This window comes from Rhinoderma darwinii, chromosome 2, assembly GCF_050947455.1.
Source record: "Rhinoderma darwinii isolate aRhiDar2 chromosome 2, aRhiDar2.hap1, whole genome shotgun sequence".
In the NCBI taxonomy this organism is placed as follows: domain Eukaryota; kingdom Metazoa; phylum Chordata; class Amphibia; order Anura; family Rhinodermatidae; genus Rhinoderma; species Rhinoderma darwinii.
In genome coordinates this window covers 451,730,385-451,756,685 of record NC_134688.1, presented here as the reverse complement: position 1 = coordinate 451,756,685, position 26,301 = coordinate 451,730,385, and the positions used below count along the sequence as shown (strand labels likewise).

Genomic DNA, 26,301 nt, shown 5'->3' with positions numbered 1-26,301 from the left:
GGGATTCTGTGATAAAGATCCATCCGCCAATCGCAGTTTCGGTGGTGTTGAGGTGTTAAATCGGGGCGTGAGGCGTCTAGAGAGTAATGTTCCCGGTTTATCCCCTTGTGTAAAAAACTTATGTTGTGACCAACGCAGACTTTTTTCCGCCCAACTTGTCAGACATAAATTTAATTCTGTTCTAGCTTCAGTGCTATAGATATGCTATGCTGTCTCCTATACACACACACACACACACATTTTTTTTTGGGCGGATACATATGTATTGGGGCTATTTCCCCTGACATTTTAAGTCCTTAGTGATGCCCCTGGCTGCTAGTGCTGCATTGTTGGGTCACTTAGGAGACCCAGCGATGCAGCTGATAGCTGCGGACCATCGGCCATGAGAAGTTTGCGGGTGGGGGGCCCAATACGAACATTTGCATGAGCCTTTAGCTACGCCCCTGATTCAGGGGCACAGTGTGTAGCACTATTATATTCGGTGACACATTGTATGATACTATTATATTTAGTGGCATAGAGTGTGGCACCATAAGAATTTGCTCTTCGTTTATAGGTGCAGAAATGTTGAAAAAGTGAGCTTCCGAAGACATCTAATTGAGCAAATGTACCCATTTCCGCAGAAATGGGTCATGGCCAGGAGGCAATCATAGAGTTCTGGACCAGATGGAAAAGTAAAGAGAACAACTAGAATCTGAGAAGTCGTCACCGGTGAGTCACTAAATGTAAATGTTTATTCTTCCTGTGACTGCTCAGTACTGTAGTCACTGTATGATCTGCAGCGAGCTGATGTGTGTATCGTTCTTTTTTGTGAAACCGCAACTCCCAGCATATCCTTACCATCGTTCTGGCTATACTGGGAGCTGTAGTTTTATTCCGTACAAACTTATATGGCAGGGGTTAAACTAAACTTGCAAATTATCTCTGTACTGAGCTGTACTTGTACTGGTGCTGTATATGTGTACTGAGCTTTGTTCTGGTGCTGTATATATATATGTACTGAGCTTGGTTCTGGAGTTATCTTCATCTTAACAACCAAGCTCAATACATAAACAGCACCTAAGAGAAGCTCAGAACATATATAAAACTCCAGAACCAAGCTCAATACATATATACAGCACCAAAGAAGCTCAGAACATATATACAGCACCAGAACCAAGCTTAGTAAATAAATACAACATCAGAGCCAAGCTCAGTACATATATACAGCATCAGAACAAAGCTCATACACATATACAACAACAGAACCAAACTCAGTACATGTATACAGCAACAGAACCAAACTCATACACATGTACACCAGAACCAAACTCAGCACATATATACAACTCCAGAACCAAGCTCAGTACATAAATTCAGCACCAGAACCAAGCTCAATACATACACCGTGTTCCAAATTATTATGCACATTGGATTTAAGTGTCATAAACATTTAATTATTAGTTTTTCAATTAAACTCATGGATGGTATTGTGTCTTAGGGCTCTTTGGATCATTGTAATCAATCTCAGACACCTGTGATAATTAGTTTGCCAGGTGTGCCCAATCAAAGGAAAACTACTTAAAGGGAATGTGTTGCCAGAAAAACATGTTTTTTTAAAAAAAATTAAACATTTAGTGTGTGGGTGATTAAACATTGTTCAAATTTTTTTTATTTTTTTGCACGACTCCAGGAAATATTATAAATTATTTCTAATTTATAATACTACCCATTTTTGGTCACTAGATGGAGCTGTTCCCAAAATTGCAGCATTGCAACATTGGGTTAAAAGCTCTCGCTCTAGTGAGCTCTCAGCATCCCCCCCTCCTTTATCCTGGCTAGTGCCGGGATAAACGAGGGGTTTGAACGATGTAACCTCCTACACTGTGTGTCGCCATTTTTTGAGCTAACCCACAGTGTAGTAGGTTTACATACAGTAGTAAACACACACAAACACGAACATACATTGAAATCTCTTACCTGCTCCTGCCGCCGCGGCTCCCTCCGGCCCGTCCGCTCCGTTTGCTGCCGCTGGTGCAAGTGCACAAATCCGGAAGCCGCGACCGGAAGTAGTAATATTACTGTCCGGCCGCGACTTCCGGTCCACAGGAAAATGGCGCCGGACGGCGCCAATTTCGAATAGGACTGTGTGGGAGCGGCGCATGCGCAGTTCCCACACAGACGCCGTACACTGCAGTCAATGGGACGGGAGCCGTTCGCAGTCCCTATGGGACTGTGGCTGCCGTATTCCATGTCTGTATGTGTCGTTAATCGACACACACAGAAATGGAACAAAAAATGGCAGCCCCCATAGGGAAGAAAAAGTGTAAAAATAAGAAAAAGTAAAACACAAACACACAAATGAATATAAACGTTTTTAATAAAGCACTAACATCTTTAACATATAAAAAAATAATTTGTGATGACACTGTTCCTTTAAAGAGGCTCTGTCACCAGATTTTGCAACCCCTATCTGCTATTGCAGCAGATAGGCGCTGCAATGTAGATTACAGTAACGTTTTTATTTTTTAAAAAACAAGCATTTTTGGCCAAGTTATGACCATTTTTGTAGTTATGCAAATGAGGCTTGCAAAAGTCCAAGTGGGTGTGTTTAAAAGTAAAAGTCCAAGTGGGCGTGTATTATGTGCGTACATCGGGGCGTTTTTAATACTTTTACTAGCTGGGCGCTCTGAAGAGAAGTATCATCCACTTCTCTTCAGAACGCCCAGCTTCTGGCAGTGCAGACACAGCCGTGTTCTCGAGAGATCACGCTGTGTCGTCACTCACAGGTCCTGCATCGTGTCGGCACCAGAGGCTACAGTTGATTCTGCAGCAGCATCAGCGTTTGCAGGTAAGTAGCTACATCGACTTACCTGCAAACGCCGATGCTGCTGCAGCATCAACTGAAGCCTCTGGTGCCGGTGTCCTCGCTCGTCTGACACGATGCAGGACCTGTGAGTGACGACACAGCGTGATCTCTCGAGAACACGGCTGTGTCTGCACTGCCAGAAGCTGGGCGTTCTGAAGAGCAGTGGATGATACTTCTCTTCAGAGCGCTCAGCTAGTAAAAGTATTAAAAACGCCCCGATGTACGCACCTAATACACGCCCACTTGGACTTTTACTTTTAAACACACCCACTTGGACTTTTGCAAGCCTCATTTGCATAACTACAAAAATGGTCATAACTTGACCAAAAATGCTCGTTTTTTAAAAATAAAAACGTTACTGTAATCTACATTGCAGCGCCTATCTGCTGCAATAGCAGATAGGGGCTGCAAAATCTGGTGACAGAGCCTCTTTAAGAAGGACTTTCCACATTATTAAGCAGGCCACAGGTTTCAAGCAGTATGGGAAAGAAAAAGGATCTTTTTGCTGCCGAAAAGCGTGAAATAGTGCAATACCTTGGACAAGGTATGAAAACATTGGCTATTTCAAGAAAACTTAAGCGTGATCATCGTACTGTGAAAAGATTTGTGGCTGATTCAGAGCACAGACGGGTTCGTTCAGATAAAGGCATAATGAGGAAGGTTTCTGCCAGACAAATTAATAGGATTAGGAGAGCAGCTGCTAAAATGCCATTGCAAAGCAGCAAACAAGTATTTGAAGCCGCTGTTGCCTCTGGAGTCCCGTGAACCTCAAGGTGTAGGATCCTCCAGAGGTTTGCAAGTGTGCATAAAGCTATTATTCAGCCACCACTAAACAATGCTCACAAGCAGAAACGGTTGCAATGGGCTCAGAAATACATGAAGACTAATTTTCAAACCGTGTTGTTTACTGAAAAACCTGGATGGTCCAGATGGATGGAGTAGTGGGTGGTTGGTGAATGGCCACCATGTCCCAACAAGGCTGCGACGTCAGCAAGGAGGTGGCGGAGTCATGTTTTGGGCTGGAATCATGCAAAATTATCTTCATGCATGACAATGCACCATTTCATGCTGCAAAGAATACCTCTGTGTCATTGGCTGCTATGGGCATAAAAGGAGAGAAACTCATGGTGTGGCCCCCATGTTCCCCTGACCTCAACCCTATTGAGAACCTTTGGAGCATCATCAAGCAAAATATCTATGAGGGTGGGAGGCAGTTCACATCAAAACAGAAGCTCTGGGAGGCTATTCTGACATCCTGTAAAGATATTCAAGCAGAAACTGTCCAAATACTCACAAATTTAATGGATGCAAGAATTGTGAAGGTGATATCAAAGAAGGGGTCCTATGTTAACATGTAACTTGGCCTGTTAATTTTTTTTTTGATTGAATGAGCTTTTGATTTCTGTAAATATGAACTCCTGATGCTGCAAATTCAACAAATTACCATTTTAGTTCTCTTTACAACCTTTAAAATGTTTTGATCTCTGTTGTGCATAATAATGTGAAACAGTGCATTTTGAGTTTTTTACTTCTAAAAAAAAATCTGTTATCATTAGGAGATTTGTTCAATAAAATTTGCATTATACTCCAACGGTTGATGGCTTGAAGATTATACTGACTGTCATTTGCATCGACTATTTAGGAAAGTCAGCAAAAAATAACATTTGCATAATAATTTGGAACGCAGTGTATAAAGCTTTTGAGACCATCCTGATTGACCATATGTTACCGATGTTTCACCTGGCAATATCAACTGGATCATTTCCTAAAGAGATGCTAACAGTTCTTATTGTCACGTTATCCAAGCCAGGGAAACCAACTGATTCCACCTCCAATTATCGACCCATTTCCTTATTAAATGGTGATGTGAAGATATACGCTAAAATACTAGCTAACCACTTATTGTCCATAATCCCCCTCCTTGTTAAAAATTATCAAACAGGCTTTGTACAGGGCAGACAGGCTCCAGATAACACAAGAAGATTCCTCTCCTTGTTGCAGATAGTTGAGAAGTCTCTCTCCCCCGCTGCATTCCTCTCCCTGGACGCAGAAAAGGCATTCGACAGGGTGAATTGGGATTATGCTTTTTCTGTTCTGACGAGATTTGGATTTGGGGGCTCATTATATTCTGCAATCCGGGCTCTATACTCCAACCCAGCTGCTAGTGTCTATGTATACAGCACCCTGTCGGATACGTTCGATATAACAAATGGTACTAGACAGGGATGTCCTCTCTCCCCAATATTTTTTATTTTGTCCATTGAAGCCCTGGCAGACATGCTTCGAAGTTCCACTAATATCTCTGGGGTTAGGGTGGGTGGGTCCACACATAAAGTAGCATTGTTCGCAGATGACGTCATGTTGGTGTCCACGAATCCCCTAGCCTCTCTTGCTGCAACCTTTGATGTGCTAGACCAATATAGTCGAATATCATATTATAAATTGAACAGGGACAAATCTCAGATTCTACCCATGCATGTGTCTCCGCACCATCTCTCGAGGTTGAAAAGTACATTTGAATTGGATTGGCGTAGTGAGGAAATCTCTTACCTGAGCATTCATTTGACCTTCCATTCCAACAAGACCTACCAGAAAAATGTTCCCCCCATGTTGGCGGTCCTACGTGAAGACATTTCCAAATACTCTAAATTTATTATATCATGGTTCGGGAGGGTGGCAGCGTATAAAATACTGATTCTCCCCAATTTGCTCTATCTCTTTAGGACCCTACCGATCCATATTCCACAATCCTTCTTTTCGCAAGCTCATAGCATGCTTTTAAAATTTGTGTGGAACAACAAACGTCCTCTTATTGCGGCGACACTCCTTAATAAACATAGGAGGGTTGGGGGAATTGGGATGCCTAATCTTAAAGATTATTATAGGGTGTGTATTCTGGACCAGCTATCCTTTTGGTGGAAGAACCCTGGGGACAAACAATGGGTGGATATTGAGATGCATATTGGTGGGTGCAAATCATTACAGTCCCTTATGGTAAATACTCTATGGCATCGCGTAAACAAGCCCACATGCCTCACTTCAATCACAATAACCAACAATATATGGCTTCACTTTATATCCACATTCTCACAGGACTCACGGGTCCCGCTAAAACATGTTCCTCTATCCTTCCTAGAAGATCAGATCCCGTATCTTTACCTATCTAACTGGAGAGATCTGGGTATTGGCTCGATACATGATCTATATAACAGACACGACACACTACATTTCCAAGACCTTAGGACCAGATTTGGCCTCTCTAGTGAGGAATTCTATAGGTTTTTACAGGTGAGAGATTTCCTCCAGCGTTCTGTCCCAAAATCTAATTGTGTTGCGGGGGAGGTTATTCGGCACCTTGTTTCCTCTCGTGGGAAATGTAAGGGGATCTCGTTTTATTATAATGTACTAGGGGATAAGTGTGAATTTACGAAAACTGCTGCCATGCTTAAGTGGGAAAGGGATTTGGGGTTGTCCTTTACTGATGACCAATGGAGGAGAACATTTCAATGTGTGTATAAGTTGTTTAGATGTACCTCATTTCAGGAAGCAATCGTTAAGACTAGCATGAGATGGTACTTCACTCCCTCTAGACTTCATTTAATGTTCCCAGCAACCTCTGTTTTCTGTTGGATGAGATGTGGTGACCCAGGAACTCTCTTGCACATCTTGTGGACATGTCCCACAATTAAACCATTATGGCTAGCAGCCCACCATGGAGCACAATCGGTTGCGAAACTGAGTTTTCCCCTTACACCAAAATTGGCATTATTGCTAATAGGCATAGGAGATTTCCCGGGCACCGCGCGGACTATCATTGCACATATCTTTATGGCTACAAAACTAATCCTAACGAGACATTGGAAGTCTAATGTGCAACCTCATGTGCAAGAAATGATTAACTTGGTCAACTCGATCTGTATGCATGAAAGAATGATTGCGTCTCAGCATCTCCAAATTTCCAAATTTAAGAATGCTTGGTCCTACTGGATCCAGAGTTCACATTATAGGGAGTAGGGGGTATTTGCTTGGGATGTACCCTTCATTCCATACGAGAGGAGTCCTGGAATGAGCTGGAGGACCGGTGGTACTTGTTTTATGCCGGGCGGGTGGGAGTATTTGACTGGTCTTGAATTCTCCTTGTCGGGGGCATACGAATGCTCTGGCCTACATAGTTTGGAGCCAATATGTCAATGTAATGATGATCTGTATGGTGTCAAAAATCAGCACGTGTTATACCATTGGTACTTCTGTTTTGTGTGTTGTATTCACTTATTGGTTATGTGAATATTGTCATGTTTATGCATATCTTCAAAATAAAAATAATTTTTTTTTGTGATTTCAAAAAGAAATAAGTACTATGGCTGCTGCCTGCTGTATGTATGCATGCGGTCTCCTCCCACTGTGCCCGTCATTACGTTCCACAGTACTGGCACAGCTTCTGCCAGCACTGCCTTCATTAGTTTTCTATTGGCTGGCAGCTTATCATGTCATAACCTGCCAGCCAATAGCAGACAGGCAGGGAAGGGTTGGAGGTGGGGGGCAGGTAGTTCATTGAATAATTTCATTTTGGATTGGTGGGCAGTGTTAGGGTATGTCTATTTAAGGGATCTAGTAGCGAGGACCAGTTATTTCCGCCTTTTTGTAAGCTGAGCTGTGTTCTGTGTGTGCAGAAGTTCTGATTCTCAGGGACCAGGTAATTTAAAATGGTGGATAATGGATCGTATGTTTATTTATTTCTTTTTTATTTCTTTTTCTGCACCACACAACCTTCCCTGCTGCACCCTAATGCCTTGCTATAATTGATTAATGACTTTTTTTTCTCTGAACTGACCATGCCATGTGTCGCCTGGTTGGCAATAAGGCAGCAACTGTCATTAACCTGGCCGTAATTACACCACCTTCAGCGCCACTGATATGTCTTGTGGGCAACGAGGTGACTTTTCACCTGCCATGAACCACCTCCCTGAGGGGCCTGACCCTCAGTATTAATGATACACCTCACTTGCCTTGAATGTACCTTGCTCGCTGCCTTTGATGGAGCAGCACATCCGCTCAGCATACACCTTGCTTACCTTTCCCTTTTCCCCAGGGTAAAATTGCTATCTCTGTTCACACAAACCTTTTTTTTGCAAGCAGAAAAATTTTCCTCAAAATTCCTTCAGGAATTTTGAGGCAGATTTTCACCTGCCTGCACTTTCGTGCCTTGGCTTTTGCGGCGTTATTCGCAGCCAAAAAATGCTGTGAAAAACGCTTTCTCTGCCTCCCATTGATTACAATGGGAGGTCAGAGATGGACCGGCAGTAAGAAAGACCATGACGTTGCTGCCACATTGCTGCAATTGACAGTGCCTCCCTGCATCCAACTGCGCCACTCCACCCGGTCACCAGGTGCTCAAATAAACATTTTAAGAAAAGATTTAAACAGAAATATTTCCATTCGGGTATATTGAAAGGGGCCAAATTTGTTGCAGAAATTTCTGTGACTGTTGTATTCATATTTCTGAAACCCCTGCACCTGCTTCTGAAACTGCATTCGTATATATTCTATGGATTTTGCGGAATAAAATTATGAGGGATATCAGTCTAGAGTTGTATATTTGTACTGAGCTTTGTTCCGATGCTGTATATATGTAATGAGCTTTGTTCTGGTGCTGTACTTATGTACTGTGCTTTGTTCTGGTGCTGAATATATGTACTGAGCTTGGTTCTGGTGTTGTATAGATGTACTGAGCTCAGTTCTGGTGTTGTATATATGTACTGAGCTCTGTTCTGGTGTTGTATATATGTACTGAGCTCGGTTCTGGTGTTGTATATATGTACTGAGCTCTGTTCTGGTGTTGTATATATGTACTGAGCTCGGTTCTGGCACCATAACCGTGCATTAGCCGGGAGACTTGTCAAAGCTTACTGCGTACGCCACACTGTCCTCCACCCTTCTCACAGTGCACAGTGTAACTAAATGGGCTGAGCATGCTAAGGATATTGAATGTGCACATATAGGTCTATACGTAATGGGTGAGTGAAATATAATGTGTGGGTAGGTAGGTAGGTAGGTAGGTAGGTAGGTAGGTAGGTATGTACGCTTATGTAATTATATACATAGCGTAGAAATCTAGTTAATAATTTTGGACAGGGAATTTCTTTATTTAGAGTCCACTTTAATATAGGGCGTATTTGGTGTATTGCAATTGTTTTATTTGATTAGTAGAACGCACGCGCTCATGCCCGGCCTTAAAGGGCCAGCGCGCACACATGAAAATAACTATCAACTAACCCATGATCACCCTGGACTATAAAAAGGGCTCTGCCCTTTCACCCATTGCCTGAGCGTTGTTGTGTTTACCCATGTTAGTCTTAGCAAATGGTCCCTTAGTGTTATCCTTTTCCCGTTGTTCCCATGCCCTGCTACCTGTATCCTGTGCTATATCTGTTCCTGTGCCTTAACCTGTTGGAGTCGTGTTGTGTTACCGGTCACGCCTGCCGATATACACCACGTCTGGTGTCTACAAGTTCATCTGTGCCGAGCCTCCATTACGGTCTGGACTATTAAAGGTACTATTGTACTAGGACTGTTGTTTCACCAGCTGCTACTCCGCTACGGCCTAGTGGGTCCACATACCTACGGATCGTGACACAATTGTTCCTCTTTTGTCCCACTAGGTGGTTTTGCTTTTCCCAGCATAAAGGGACTTGATGTTAAAGACGTTAATCCTGTTACTGGCCTTTTGGTGTTGCCTACATGTGTTTACTCGGGGAGGGATAATGCAAGATGGACGGGAACTTCATATCAATTGGTAAGTAGATTAAGGCTATAGCTTCTTTATTTTTTTAGTGTTGCTTATTGATGTGTTTTACAGAATTGTTCCTCTTTTGTCCCACTAGGTGGTTTTGCTTTTCCCAGCATAAAGGGACTTAATGTTTAAGATGTTACTCCTGTTACTGGCCTTTTGGTGTTGCCTACATGTGTTTACTCTGAGAGGAATAATAAATTGTGGACAGGAGCTTCATTTGGTAAGTAGTTTAAGATAAGAGGCTAGAGCTTCTTTATTTATTTTTATTTTTTGGTGCTACTTATTGATGCGTTCTACAGAATTGTTTCTCTTTTCCTCCACTAGGTTGTTTTACTTCTCTCCGCATCAGGTAATGTTTTTGGTTTGCATCCTTGCCTAGTTCCAATGGAGAAAGAGATCATGATTAACATCTAGAGGAATAAGATGGTACACTTTTTTTTGTTTTTTTGCCACACAGGGGACAGTGGTGTAAAGAGCGATTCTTTCATGGATGCCTATTAGTGATGTTTATAACGGTCTATTTTACTGCTGCACTTGTAATATTATAGTATTTAAAAAAGTAATTAAAACTAATTTAAAATTAGTTTTCTTCTCTTATTTAGTCACTATATTAGCATTTACTGGGGGTATTACATTTGGTCATCAGATCGCCCACCATTGATGGAGACTAGTCCTGCTCCGCTCAGGAGCGTCCAAGACTTCGAGGGAACATTGCCCTTGACACGGGGACAGTGTGCCAGGTGATCAAGGCCCCGTGTGCCAGCTGTGGTACAAGTGCTGTAGGTTGCCAACCCGTTATAGAACTTTACAGGAAGCTTATATTTTGTTGGCAGATACAGTGCAAATGTGACAAGCCGTGCGTCAAATTTCCAAAACTTTTACAAGGATTCATGAGTTCTATATGTTTGAGCATACTCACTGATATCTGCCCAGTCTTACAAGACAGATAACGTGCTGCAACAACATTGTGCCGCCATACAAAAACCCTTTAATCATGTATGCCGGGTCTGTTCTGGCACAGGCAGTTGGACTTTTAGCATCTACAAAGCCTCTTGCAGTTTATCATTACGGCACAACGTTTGCAACAAATTAAACCAAACCACCAAAATGAAAAATGTCGAACACTATTATAAATATGGTGACCATACTTTTTAACCCTTTCCCGTCACAGCCATTTTTGGGATTTTCGTTTTCAATTTTAACTCCCCACCTTCCAAAACCCATAACTTTTTACATTTCTCAGTCGAGAAAGCCATATGAGGGCTTATTTTTTGCGGGAGGAGTTGTATTTTTTTACGGCACCATTTATTGTACAATATAACGTCATGGGAAACTGGAAAAAAAAAATTGTGGGTGGAATAGAAAAAAAAAACAACGACTCCTCAATGTTTTGTTTTTATGGCATTCAACGTGTGGTAAAAACGGCATGTTAACTTTATTATGCGGGTTAATACGATTACGGCGATACCAAATATATATATATATATATATATATATATATAAATTTTTGGTTTTACTACTTTTACAAGGAAAAAACTGATTGTTAAAAAAATAAATAATTGCCACCATATTCTGAGCCATAACTTTTTTATTTTTCCGCCTATTGAGCTTTATGGAGGACTAATTTTTTGCAGGGCGAGCTGTAATTTCTATTGGTACCAGAGGCAGGGCTTAAGAGGAGATGAAGAAAGGCCCGTCCTGAGGGCCTTCACTAGGCCCCTGGGCTGTCCTGACAACCATTGGCGCTCTCTGATCATGTCCCGAGGGAGGGAGGGGCCATGAGCTATCGGAGGGGGACACCCCCCTCTAACATCTTAGATGCTGCGATTGATCGCAGCATCTAAGGGGTTAAACCAACAGGGATCACGCTGTTCCTGGCCGTTAGTTACGCGTGTCAGCTTTAATACAGCCGACACCTGCTGCGTACGTAGCCGGCACAGCGAGTAAGCACGCTATAAACACCACCCCGCCCGCGCCACAATGTGCTATTACGTCGTGGTGCAGGTAGGAGTTAAACCCAGTTATGCCAAAAAGCTGCAAAACCTTTTATAAACGTGACCCATTAGTATACAGTATAATGCCCTGCATACAGTATAATGCCCCCTCAGCAGCTACAATATGACCCCCCCTACCATACCCAGTATAATGCCCTCATATGTACCGAATAGAAAAATAATAACGTAATTACTTACCTATTCCCGTTCCCACGACGGGTGGAGGATCCTTCACCTCCTCTGCACTGTCCTGTGAGTGACTCGGCGCAGACAGGCGATGACGTCACTACATCGCGCCCGCCTGCGCCGAGCTGCTCACGGCACAGTGAATGCTGGAGCGAGGCTCCAGCATTCAACCCAACTGAATCTGCGTTCTGCTGACGCTGGCTCAGTTGGAAGAGGGCCAGCGCTGTGTGGCAACGGGGGCACCGTGGGCCCCCCAGGCTTAGGGGCCCAGTCGCAGTTGCGACCCCTATAGCTACGGTAGGCTGGGAAGCTGCTCTGGTCCTGACATCACTGTCTATATATGGACAGCGATGTCAGGGGCTTTCCCAGAGACGGAGTCCCGGAGCAGAGCCGCTAACGCTGTGCCTGGGACTCCTCTCTTTCTTACATCACTGTCCATATATAGACAGTGATGCCGTGACTATATATATATTTTTTTTTAAATAGTGTACTGTCATGTCTATATAAAACAGTAAGGTAATACCTGTACAGGTAAGATGTACAGGCTGTCACGAAGCGGGTTAGTGGACCCACTAGGCCGTGCCGCCGCAGCGGGGAGGCAGCTGGCCAAACAACAGGACACCCCAGAAATCCAATGTCCCGCACAAGGGTACCTGAATAGTCCAGATGCTGGCCGCAGCTCTGGCACAGATGAGATGGGTGCAGCAGATGGCGCCAAACGTGGCGGATGACACAGGAGCTGCAAGTTGCGCCAGACGTGGCGGATTCCTCCGGATGTGGCAGATAACACAGGACGTGGTGGATTCCTCCGGACGTGGCGGATTCCTCCGGACGTGGCAGATGACACAGGACGTGGCGGATTCCTCCGGACGTGGCAGATGACACAGAAAGTAGCGGATTCCTCCGGACGTGGCAGATGACACGGGACGTGACAGATTCCTCTGGACGTGGCACGACTAGATACTAGGGCAAAGCACGGGAAACAGGAACGGGGAACAAGGTACGGGTAACAACAGGAACGGGAGTCATTAAGGGACCATTTGCAAGACAGACTGGGAAAACTAACAACGCTCAGGCATCGAACTAGGGGGCTGGACCCCTCTTATAGCCCAGGGTACTCACGGGTCAAAGGTCGTTCAAGATGTCCGGTGCGCGCGCTGCCCCTTTAAGAGCGGGGACGAGCGTGCGCGCGGACTCTGCGGGCTCCGGCGGAGGTGAGTGGATGCAAGCGCTGGCGTCTCCTGAGGAGGAGGCTGGGGCCAGCGCTTGCCGACTCGTGGCCGCGGCTGTCAGCGGGAGGCTGGAGCTTACAGCCCGCAGCCACGGACATTACACAGGCATCTGTTAAGCTATGTTCACACGTTCAGGAATTGCCATTGGATGGATATTTATAAGTACCTGCTGGCAGAAATTAAAATTCAAACTTCTGACATGTCATAGTAACGTGTCAAAAGTCTTAAATGGTGGGGGTCTGAACACTGAGACCTCCACCAATCGCTGAAACGAAGCAGCAGAAGAAGAACACGTGTGAGCGCTCAGCCGAACAGAAACGAATCGTCGGAGCGCTCACACGTGCACTAAAGCCGCTTCGTTTTAGCGATTGGTGGAGGTCTCAGTGCTCGGACCCCCACCAATCAAAACTTCTGACACGTCACTATGGCACATCAGAAGTTTGTTGAAAATGTAATTACACTTTAAGACTTTCTGCTGTGGATGTACCAGAGGATCCACGTGAGGATTTGCCCTATTGTAATTTGATGGGGCTAATACACGGCTTTTCCATGTGGTATCCACGCAAATAATAAGAATGCAGCAGATTTTAAAATCTGCATTGTAGTCATTATCCTGAGCTGATTTTTTTACACTGCATGTGAATAGGGTATAAAATCACATCTAATAACTTATCTTCTATTTATTAGGACGTCTTATGAGTGGGGTCTGCCTGGTGACAAGTGGCCTCTGTAGTAAGGAACATAGGCAGTCATTAAAGGGTTAATTCTTCAGGATTCTGTGCGTGACTTCTTAATGAATGGGACATGCATCACCTGTAGTAACCATGACATCTGTGCTGATGACATCATACATATGATTAGGTCATAAAGAAGCCATGAAAGATTCTGTAAAAGACCAAACCACCACGTGCAGCGCCATATTTGATGAGCCTGGGGACCTTGAAGACCCCACAAGATGCGGACCTGGATGTGAAGCCCCTTCACCCAAGATCACAGCGCTACCACTATTTATGATGAATTATTAGTTGGCGTTAACCTCCTAAGCCCAGAGGAAGGGCAATCCTCCAGCCATGGTTTCCCTAGAGGTTTCCCCCACAGGGGGTTTTTCCTCTCCTGAGTGCTGGAGGGTGACTCTTCGTGAGTCGGGGGTTTCCCATATATTGCCAAAATAAAATTTTGGCTATTTAACAAAAAAAACAAAATTGTTCTGTGTATTTATTCTACAGTTTTTGGGTTGATTTCTTTTGTTCGGGTCCATCATATATCACAAATAGACAGATATCTCCTTCCCACATGAGCCAATAACCTCCCTGTGGTTGTATTTTTCCCAATGGTTGCCCCCGTGCACGTTGGTACACAATTCTAGTAGGCGGGCACACATCCTAGTAAAACACAAAACTTATGTTTTACTACTTTTACAAGGAAAAAACGGATTGTTTAAAATAAAACTTGTGTTTTGTCCCCATAGTCTAAGAGCCATAACTTTTTTTATACCGATATCGATTGAGCGGTATGAGGGCTTTTTTTTTGCGGGGCGAGCCGTAGTTTCTATTGGTACCATTTTGGGATACATGAGACTTTTTATTCTATTTTTTGTGGGAGATGAAATGACCAAAAAACAGAAATTCTGCCATTTTTAAATGGCGTTTACCATGTGGACTAAATAATGATATATTGTAATAGTTCAGACTTTTACGAACACATCAATACCAGTTATGTTGTTTTTTTGACATTGTGCTTGAGGGAAAAGTTTTTTTGTTTTTTTTTACCATTTAATTTTACTGTTTCTTTTTACTTGTCCCCTAGGGGACTTGAACCGCCGATTGTGTGATATACTGCAATATTAACTTATTACAGTATGTCAATACACTGACACGCTCCAATGAAGCCTTGCCAGAGGATGCCAACCAAAGTCCTCCCCCGCGATCATATTGCAGGGGGGGGGGGGGGGTGGCCTTGCAACTTCACAGGGAACCGCCGCCACTTCTAGTCATTTAAATGCTGCAGTCTCTATTGACCATGGCATTTAACGGGATAAACTAGCAGGATCGCGCTCGAGCAGGGTTCCGCTCGTTACCCTCAAGTGTCGGCTGTAACACACAGCCAACACACGTTCTATGGAGCGGGCTTGCCCGTGTTCCCGCTCCATTCTCCCCCCCCATCAGACGTGCGCCATGCATATATACGACGGATGTCGGAAAGGGGTTAACAATGTACGCATGGTCTGTTTTGTTACGGGCATTTTAACTATTTCTTTGCAGTAAAAAAGCCGGCTGCAGCTTATCAATACGGCACAATTAAACCAAACCCTGAAAATGAAATATGTGAAACACAAGGAAAATGTACCAAACATAGTGGCCAGATGCTTTATGAATATATTGCACATACCTTTTTTTTTTTTTTTTTTTTTTTTCATCCACAGCTATGCCAAAAAGCTGCAAAACTTTTTAGAAGTGTGACCCATTAGGGGGAAATTATTAACGTTTCTACGCCAGCTTTCTGGTGACGTTTTGTTTTTCAGCCTAACACAGGAGTGGACACAAAAGAAACGAGATTAATCAGTCTCTTCTTTATACCATGCAACGTACACTATGCCATTCTTAGGCCAGATTCACACGAGCGTGTTCGGTCCACGATATACTGACCGTATGTCGGCAGTATTTCCCGGACCGAACACACTGCAGGGAGTCGGGCTCTTATCGTTATAGTTATATATGACGTAGGAGTCGCTGCCTCGCTGCGGGAAAACTGTCCTGTACTGTAATTATGTTTTCAGTGCTTTAGCTTCAAAAATTCATATCACCCCCTTTCACTAGAGCACAAATAAACAAAAATAAACATAAAAACATTAGGTATCCCCGCATCCAAAAACGGCCGAACTATAAAAGATTTATCCAGTACGGTGAAACGTCATGCAGGCAAAAAAAAACAAAAACGGTCAAAATGACTGAATTGCAGGTTTTTTTGCTACTTCAAACCCCACAAAAAAAAAAAAGGAATAAAAAGTTATCGAAAAGCCAGAAATTCCTCCAAATGGCATTAATAAACTACATCGTTCCACGTATAAAAAGATGCCTTACACAGCTCTATAAAAAAGTTATGGGTGTCACAATATGGCGATGCAAAAAATGTTTGGTTTCTTTCAAACATTTTAAAAAAAAATGTAACCCCTTAAGGACGCAGCCTAGCTTGGGCCTTAAAGGCAATGTGTTGCCAGAAAAACATGTTGTTTTTTTTTAAATTAAACATTTAGTGTGTGGGTGATTAAACATTGTTCAAATTTTTTTTATTTTTTTCACGAGTCAGGAAATATTATAAATTGGATTCAATTGGATTCAAATTTATAGTATTTACCATTTCTGGTCACTAGATGGAGCCATTCCCAAAAGCATGTGGTAAAGCAACCACATAGCTTTTCTGCTGCAAAATTGGGTAAAAAGCCCTCGCTCTAGTGAGCTCTCAGCATCCCCCCCTCCTTTATCCTGGCTAGTGCCGGGATAAACGAGGGGTTTGAACGGTGTAACCTCCTACACTGTGTGTCGCCATTTTTTGCGCTAACACACAGTGTAGTAGGTTTACATACAGTAGTAAACACACACAAACACGAACATACATTGAAATCTCTTACCTGCTCCTGCCGCTGCGGCTCCCTCCGGCCCGTCCGCTCCGTCTGCTGCCGCTGGTCCAAGTGCACAAGTCCGGAAGCCGCGACCGGAAGTAGTAATATTACTGTCCGGCCGCGACTTCCGGTCCACAGGAAAATGGCGCCGGACGGCGCCAATTTCAAATTGGACTGTGTGGGAGCGGCGAATGCGCAGTTCCCACACAGACGCCGTACACACAAGTGAATGGGACGGGAGCCGTTCGCAGTCCCTATGGGACTGTGGCTGCCGTATTCCATGTCTGTATGTGTCGTTAATCGACACAGACAGAAATGGAACAAAAAATGGCAGCCCCCATAGGGAAGAAAAAGTGTAAAAATAAGAAAAAGTAAAACACAAACACACAAATAAATATAAACGTTTTTAATAAAGCACTAACATCTTGAACATATGAAAAAAAAATTTGTGATGACACTGTTCCTTTAAGGCTCAGAGCCCATTTTTCAAATCGGACATATTTCACTTTATGTGGTAATAACGTCGGAATGCTTAAACCTATCCAAGCGATTCTGAGATTGTTTTCTCGTGACACATTGGGCTTCATGTTCGTGATAAAATTTGGTCGATATATTCAGCGTTTATTGGTGAAAAATTGCAAAATTTAGAGAAAATTTTGAAAAAATAGCATTTTTCAGAATTTAAATGCATCTGCTTGTAAAACAGACGGTTATACCACCCAAAATAGTTACTAGTTCACATTTCCCATATGTCTACTTTAGATTGGCATCGTTTTTTGAACATTATTTTATTTTTCTTGGACGTTACAAGGCTTAGAACATAAACAGCAATTTCTCATATTTTTAAGAAAATTTCAAAAGCCTTTTTTTTTTAAGGTACCTCTTGAGTTCTGAAGTGGCTTTGAGGGGCCTATGTATTAGAAACCCCCATAAAACACCCCATTTTAAAAACTAGACCCCTCAAAGTATTCAAAACAGCATTTAGAAAGTTTTTTAACCCTTCAGGCATTTCACAGGAATTAAAGCAAAGTGGAGGTGAAATTTGCAAATTTCATTTTTCTTGCTGAATTTCAATTTTATTCATTTTTTTTCTGTAACACAGAAGGTTTTACCAGAGAAACACTACTAAATATGTATTGTCCAGATTCTGCAGTTTTTAGAAATGTCCCACATGTGGCCCTACTGCGCTCGTGGACTAAAACACAAGCCCTAGAAGCAAAGAAGCACCTAGTGCATTTTGAGGCCTCTTTTTTATTAGAATATATTTTAGGCAGCATGCCAGGTTTGAAAAGGTGTTGAGGTGCCAAAACAGTAGGAATCCCCCAATAGTGACCCCATTTTGGAAACTACACCCCTCAAGGAATTCATTTATGGTTGTTGTTACCATTTTGACCGCACAGTTTTTTCACAGCGCGTATTTAAATTGGGCTGTGAAATGAAAAAAATTTCATTTTTTCCAATAAAATGTCATTTGTGATCAAAATTTCTTATTTTCACAGGGAACAAAATACCCCATTTTGTTGCCCAATTTGTCCCGAGTGCGGCAATACCCCATTTGTGGTGATAAACTGCCGTTTGGGCCCATGGGAGGGCTCAGAAGGAAAGGAGCGCTGTGTGTTCTTTGGAGTCCAGATTTTGCTGGATTGGTTTTCGGGTGCCATGTCGCATTTGCAGAGCCCCAGAGGTATCAAAGCAATGGAAACCCACCAGAAGTGACCCCATTTTGGAAACTACACCCCTCAAGGAATTCATTTATGGGTGTTGTGACCATTTTGACCCCATAGTTTTTTCACAGAACTTATTTGAATTGGGCTGGGAATTAAAACAAAATTATTTTTTTCAAATAATATGTAGTTTTGGCTGAAAATTTCCTATTTTCACAAGAAACAAAATACCCCATTCTGTTGCGCAATTTGTTCTGAGTGCCGCAATACCCCATTTGTGGTGATAATCTGCCGTTTGGGCCCATGGGGGGGCTCAGAAGGAAAGGACCACCATTTGGCCTACTGGGGATTTTCTAGTGCAAAGTCATGTGTGCAGAAGCCCCTGAGGTACTAGTACAGTTGAAACCCGCAAGAAGTGACCCCGTTTTAAAAACTACACCCTTAAGGCATTCATCTAGAGGTGTAGTGAACATTTTGACTGGAGACCTACACCCCATAAACTGTAATGTGGGTTCTCCCGGGTATGGAAATACCCTACATGTGACTGTTATCAGCTGCCTGGACACACAGCAGGGCTCAGAGGGGAAAGACGAGGGAGGATAAGCTGTGCGGAGTGCACCAGGGTAAGTAAAATTGGGGTAAATTATAAACCAAGGGATGTATGATAAATTTTAAAACTCTTTCATACAGAGCTCTGGTTATTCGGGACACGTGTCACATTGATATATTGTGTCCTCCCTTATCCCCCTCTTATAGCAGACTTTGCACCTCTTTTGACTTTTTCCCTTCTTGCCAGTTTGGGGAACTTCTCCTGGAAAGTGTTGCCCTGGTACGATGCGTGTGGTCTCGCTTCCAGAAGTACTGGGTGCCCCCCCTTCTTGGTCCCTAAAGATTAGGTTCTTGATAATCACCTCTTGAAATTCCAGGAAAGTTCCCGTCTGGCCTGCACATCGACGTAGTATGTACGCATTGTACAATGCCATCTGTATGATGTGCCCGGCCAGCTTCTTATACCACACCGCATGGCGCTGTAGGGCTTCAGGATTTGATCTTACAAGTCCATCCCTCCCATGTACCTATTGTAGTCCAGGATGCAGTCTGGTTTGGGGGTGGCCTTCCCTTCATATATCCTAAACCTGTAAGTATACCCTGATACACTCTCGCACAGCTTATACATCTTCACGCCATACCTTGCCCTTACCCGGCAGGTACTCGCGGAATTGAACCCTCCCTTTAAAATGTACCAGGGACTCATCAATAGAAATACACTTCTCGGGGTGTATGCTTGGGAAAACCGGGCACTGGAACGGTGTAATAGGGGTCTCCGTTTATACAAATGGTCAAAACTGGGGTAATCTCGGGGTGGGCACGACTCATTATCAGTATAATGTGAGAAGCGAAGTAACTGCCTAATTGATTTATTTTTTTAGGTTCCAGTTCAGTTCTGAAGTTGCTTTGAGGGGCCCATATATTAGAAACCCCTATCAAACACCCCATTTTAGAAACTAGACCCCTCAAAGTATTCACAACAGCATTTAGAAAGTTTATGAACCCTTTAGGTGTTTCACAGAAATTTAGAGCAAAGTAGAGGTGAAATTTTCATATTTTTTTTTGTCAGAAAATCTACTTTATACCATTTTTTTTTTATAACACAAAAGGATTTATCAGAGAAACGCAACTTAATACTTATTGCCCAGATTCTGCAGTTTTGAGAAATATCCCACATGTGGCCCTAGTGCGGTAATGGACTGAAACACCGGCCTCTGAAGCAAAGGAGCACCTAGTGGATTTTGAGGCCTCTTTTTTATTAGGCACCATGTCCGGTTTGAAGAGGTCTTGTGGTGCCAAAGCATTGGGAACCCCCCAAAAGTGACCCCAATTTGGAAACTAGACCCCTTGAGGAATCCATTGTAGTTTTCTTGGGGTGCATGCAGCTTTTTGATCAGTTTTTATTCTATTTTTAGGTGGCGTGGTGACTAAAAAACAGCAATTCTACTATTGTTTTTTTTTTGTTTTTTTTCTACAGCGTTCACCGTGCGCTATAAATGACATATTCACTTTATTCTGCGGGGCGATACGATCACGGCGATACCAGATGTTTATAGTTTTTTTTTATGTCTTATGGCGTTTGCACAATAAAATAAGTTTTGTAAAAAATCATTTACTTTTTGTGTTACCTTATTCTAAGAGCCTGAACTTTTTTATTTTTCAATCAATAAAGTCGTGCGAGGACTTATTTTTTGCGTAACGAACTGTAGTTTCGATCAGGACCATTTTTAGGTACATGCGACTTTTTGATCTCTTTTTATTCCATTTTTTGGGAGGTGAAGTGACCAAACAATTGTGATACGGTTTATTATTATTATTTTCTTTTACGGCGTTCACCCTGCAGGATAAATAACGCAATAATTTTGTAGTTTAGGCCGTTACGGACGCGGCGATACCAATTATGTATAGTTTATTTGTTTGTTTATATGTTTTTATTAATAATAAAAGGACTGATAAGGGAAAAAGGGGGATTTTTACTTTTAAAACTTTTATTTTCTTATTTTTACACATCTTTTTTTAACTTTATCCCACTAGGGGACTTGAGGGCAGGAGACCCTGATCGCAATTCTAATACAGTGCACTACATGCGTAGTGCAGTGTATTAGAACTGTCAGCTACTCACTGACATCAAGCATAGTGGGTCCTGACAACGTCAGGCTTCCGTCTATGGCCCACTAGGCTTCCGTCTATGGCATAGCCGGACGCCATTGTTTGGTGTCCGGTTGCCATAGTAACCATCGCCGGCCGCTATCGTGTAGCAGGCCGGCGATGGTAGCTTAACCCCTAAAAAGCCGCGATCTCTATAGAGCGCGGCTTTTAAGGGGTTAATCAGCGGGGACACAGCGATCGGTCCCCGCTGTAGGAGCTGTGACAGCTGCTGTACGAGACAGCAGCTGTCACAGCTCCTGTATGTGTCGGGAGGACGGCCGAAACAGCCGTTACTCCCGAGACGTACTATTAGGTCATGGAGCGCAAACGATACAGCTGCCATGACGTAATAGTACGTCCAGGAGCGGGAAGGTGTTAAAGGTACTAAAACATAACAAAAACTATATAAATTTGGTACGGACTTGCAGAATAAAGGTAACATGTCATTTTCATCGTACATGAAAAAGAAACCCATAAGAAAATGGCAGCGCTGCTGTTTTTTTTCCAATTCCACCCCATTCTGCATTTTTTCCCAGCTTCTCAGTACATCACACATAATAAATAGAACCTTTAGAAAGTACAACTTGTCCCGTAAATATTAAGCCCTCATACGGATGTGTCAACGAAAAAAAAAGAAAACAGTTATGGCTTTTTGAAGGTGGGGAGGAAAAAACAAAAGCGTAAAAACGAAAATTAGTCTGGTCCTGAAAAGGTTAAAAGCCAAGTACACCTTTGAAAAAGTTGTTTTTTATAAAAAAATATAAAATAAGTGTGAGTGTGTACAACTTTCTGATTAGTTTTTATTAAAAATAATTTTTACTTTTTGAGATACAGCTGCTTTGTATTCTGTATACAGAACAGCTGTATCTAGTTAGGAGACCTGAATCCGTCAGGTTGGCGGGACTGATGGGTTCAGTGTCAGAGACATCCAAGTTATGAACTTCGATGTGATAGATAACGACTTGATCCTGTGTTAGACACGCAGGACCCACTGACACTGGACCCGTCAGTCCCGCTGACCTGATGGATTCAGGTTTCAGTGAAAGATACAGCCACTCTGTATACAGGATACAAAGCAGCTGTATCTCAAAAAGTGAAAATAATATACACACATTGACACACATTTTTATTAAAAAAAATAAATAAACGAGCCCATTCACCGCTCCAAGAAAAGCCGATCAGAAACAAAGCGGCACAGCACTCACCTGAGCACTTCCGCTGCTTAGTTTTAGCGATCGGTGGAGGTCTCAGTGCTCGGACCCCCACCGATCAAAACGACTGACATGTCAAAAGTTTTTTTTAAAGTTTACTTACCCTTTAACTTTAGTAAAACCCTATAAAGAGATTTAACACAACCGTATCCAATAGAAAATGCTACCGGTTTAATGACCCGTTTAATAAAAGTTGTACAGTGCATTAAATACATGGAGTCCATGGTATCCACTTATGACACTTCATAACTTATCTAAAATTCTAAAACACATTGCAGGCCCCATGGAAGCACAACACACATTATATATTCACATAACACGTTCTATGCAAATGATCAATGTCATGAAAATATTTATCTTCACAATCTTCCTACGATGGCTGATATTGATTGTATGAACAAATCCATGCAGGAATCATCTTGATTGGGGTGGTCCAGGTTTAGAAAAAAATAAAAATAATTCATGGCATGGCAGTATTCAGCAGATTGGGGATGAGCTGCAATACCAGACACAGCCCATGGGCAAGAGTGACACCATTTCTGGGGGGGGGGGGGGGGGGACGGACGGACGGACGGACAAGCCCTTTAAAGAAAATCGGTCACAGAATTACAAGCTGTAAGTAATCCCTCCATGACTCGGGGGAAGCTGCCCTCATCAATACAATGTTGTATCTGGACTTTCTCCTGGCCCAAATGCAAATGACAGAAGGCGATTTTCTTACAATGTTATGTCAGATTTTGATCAGTGGTAAAGGGGTTGCATCACTTTACAAAGCCCTTTCATTCTGGAGACCAGTGGTGGTCGTAGATCGCAGACGTCTTCTCACATGTACCTACAGTATGACACATCAGAGGATCATTTGGACAGCATTTCTCCTTTAATATTGGACATTCTATATACAGGAAGAAGAATTGTTAACCTGGCAGTCGAGGACGACACAAGGACTTCACGCCCTTTTACACGGGGCAATGATCACGGGAATGCTTGTCCCTGATCACTTCTCTGTGTAAACAGGGCAAACATCAGCTGATGAACGAGAAAAACGCCGGTTCATCGGCTGATTGCATCTTTTATGCAGCCAGAAAAACGGACGCTAGTCGGCAGCAGTGGATGTGCTGGCGATAAGATGCAAATGCATGGGGACCAATGGGTCGATCGTCCCCATACTAACGATTATTGCTCCGTTTGAATGAGCAGCCTGCCTCCGATTGACAAACTGTATTGTCGTTCGGCGCTCGTTTTCAGGCGAAATCTACCCGTGTAAAATCACCTTTAGATTTGAAATCGATTTAAGGGAAAGTGCTTAATAGTATTTCCATCAGTTTCTCCTCTGGTGATTGGATGGTACTCGACATCTGATTAGTTCTCAACCCTATTTAATAAGTCCAACCAGAACTTCACTTATATCCCAGAGCTTTCTGGCAACCAAATCATCCATAGCTTTTGGTAAAAGATCTTCCTCTTTGCAGTCCCCAAAATATTTTCCGGATACGCCTTCCACTTCTGGAGAGGAGGCCAAAAAGACGGAGGTCTGAGCTCCTTCCACAGGGGATTTAAAGAAAGCCCAAGACACAACATTGAATAGGGGTTTTACCAAGACGGGAATATTAATATGCCTTCCTAAATTGGTTCTGACTATTCCGGGATGAAGTACATTGACGGTGACGCCGGTCCCTTCCAGGCGTCTGGCCAGCTCTCTAGTGAACAAGATATTGGCCAGCTTGCTGCGGCTATAGGCAAAGCTTCGGCTGTAGCTCCTTTCACTGTTTAAATCGTCAAAGTTGATTTCTCCGTATTTGTAAAGCTTCGAGGAGACGACCACAATCCTGCTGGGGGCAGAGCTTTTCATGAGGCCGAGCAGCAGATGAGTGAGCAGGAAGTGACCCAGGTGGTTCACCCCAAATTGCATCTCAAAGCCATCCTCAGTCTTCATATAGGGGCACTGGAAGACGCCGGCATTGTTGATAAGAACGTCAAGTGCAGGTTCTTCCTGCAAAGCAAATTGGAAAAAGAAAAATGAAACCTACTCATAAGGCATTTTATCAATATGTGGATATTACACCATTTGGAGGCCTCCACATTGTCCTGAAGGAGCTTTCCTGGTCCTTGTTGTCCTGGTGCAGTGGTCCCCAAGCTGCGGCTCATGTCACAGGCTGTCAGGGCATGATGGGAGTTGTAGTTTAGCAACAGCTGAAGAGCCGCAAGTTGAAGACCACCCTAGTGGGTGCAAACTTTATTTTTCACTTTGCTCCCCCAACAGAAAGGAAACCCCCCACCCATCTCTCTTTGTCCTGCAGTCTGGAGCAGTCTGATGGCCACTAGAGGGTCTTTTATATTCTACCTCCGGTATCCGGATAGAAACTGCTCAGCTCCTTATTCTTGCTGCAGATGGGAATGTTGTCAAAACCAGAAACTATTCAGATATCAACTAGACAAAAGCAATACCAGGGAAAGCGCTGCACTAACAGGATGGCCATCAGATGAGCCACAGCCCGGACACTACACTCTGACAAAGAGAAATAGCATTATCCTCCACAGTATATATACACATACACACTGTAGACATACACATAGGGTATACATACACACATACAGCGCGCGCACACACACACACTACATATACAGCGCGCACACACACACACACTACATATACAGCGCGCACACACACACACACTACATATACAGCGCGCACACACACACACACTACATATACAGCGCGCACACACACACACTACATATACAGCGCGCACACACACACACTACATATACAGCGCGCACACTACATATACAGCGCGCACACTACATATACAGCACGCACACTACATATACAGCACGCACACTACATATACAGTGCGCACACACACACACTACATATACAGCGCGCACACTACATATACAGCGCGCACACTACATATACAGCGCGCACACTACATATACAGCGCGCACACTACATATACAGCGCGCACACACTACATATACAGCGCACACACACTACATATACAGCGCACACACACACTACATATACAGCGCACACACACACACTACATATACAGCGCGCACACACTACATATACAGCGCACACACACACTACATATACAGCGCACACACACACTACATATACAGCGCACACACACTACATATACAGCACACACACAGCGCACACACACTACATATACAGCACACACACAGCGCACACACTACATATACAGCGCACACACACACTACATATACAGCACACACACACACTACATATACACACACACTCACACTACATATACACACACACACTACATATACAGCGCACACACACACACACACACACACTACATTATATATACAGCTACAAGGTATACACATTCTCATACATCACACCGAGCACTGTACAGATAAATGATATGTCACGTACCCTCAGCACCTCCTGACAGAAGCGCCGCACTGACTTCAGGGAGCTCAGGTCCAGCTGCTTCACCACGATCTCCCCGCTGTCCCCGGTCTCCTCCCGCAGTTCCCTCGCTGCCTCCTCCGCACGCTCCGGGTCCCGGCACGCTAGTATGACCCGGGCCTGCTGTCTGAGCAGCTCCGCCGCAGTAGCCCGGCCTATACCGCAGTTGGCCCCAGTGATGATCACCGTCTTGCCCCGCATAAGAGCGGAGGCCGCAGCCAGGGCGCTGCTGCTACTCATGAGTCGGCGAGCTACGAAGATGAGCCCGCCGCCCAACGCTACGGCCGCCGCTACCATCAGCGCAGAGGTGCCGCCCGCCATGCTGGTTGTGGGCAAAAGCCTGGCAGGAGTGTAGATAATATGTCACCTGTTATAGAAGAACTTGGGGCATATATGGGACTGTACAAATGTGAGGCCGTCGCCAGAGCAACCAATAAGAGTACAGCTGTCATTACTAGTGCAGGTTAGAAAATGAAAGAGCTCATCTAATTGGTTGCTATGGCAGGGGCGTTGCTAGGGTCTTAAAAGTTCAGGACACAAGACCCGAGACATATATTCCCCCCCCCTAAAAATAAATAAATTTTTACATACATATCGGAGACAGCATATCTAAAAGAC

General features: G+C 43.5%; 1 protein-coding gene and 1 long non-coding RNA gene across 2 annotated transcripts; one reads left to right on the top strand and one right to left on the bottom strand.

Annotated features, from left to right (window-relative positions):
• The first annotated feature begins 9,538 nt into the window (after nt 1-9,538).
• On the top strand, nt 9,539-10,142 carry LOC142741561 (uncharacterized). The gene is made up of 3 exons (XR_012881196.1): nt 9,539-9,641; nt 9,730-9,858; nt 9,963-10,142. It is a non-coding gene; the product is annotated as an uncharacterized LOC142741561 (long non-coding RNA).
• Nucleotides 10,143-22,174: 12,032 nt separating this feature from the next.
• RDH14 (retinol dehydrogenase 14) lies at nt 22,175-26,088 on the bottom strand. The gene is made up of 2 exons (XM_075850927.1): nt 25,648-26,088; nt 22,175-24,231 (listed from the first exon to the last, which is right to left on the bottom strand). Exons 1-2 carry the CDS (start codon nt 26,002-26,004, stop codon nt 23,614-23,616), a joined length of 975 nt encoding a protein of 324 aa, XP_075707042.1. The 5' UTR covers nt 26,005-26,088; the 3' UTR covers nt 22,175-23,613.
• Nucleotides 26,089-26,301: the final 213 nt, after the last annotated feature.

Coding starts and splice junctions, on each gene's coding strand:
- RDH14 (XM_075850927.1), bottom strand. CDS start 26,004: ATGGCGGGCGGCACCTCTGCGCTGATGGTAGCGGCGGCCGTAGCGTTG. Junction 24,232..25,647: donor TCTGTCAGGAGGTGCTGAGG/GTACGTGACATA, acceptor TTTGCTTTGCAG/GAAGAACCTGCACTTGACGT.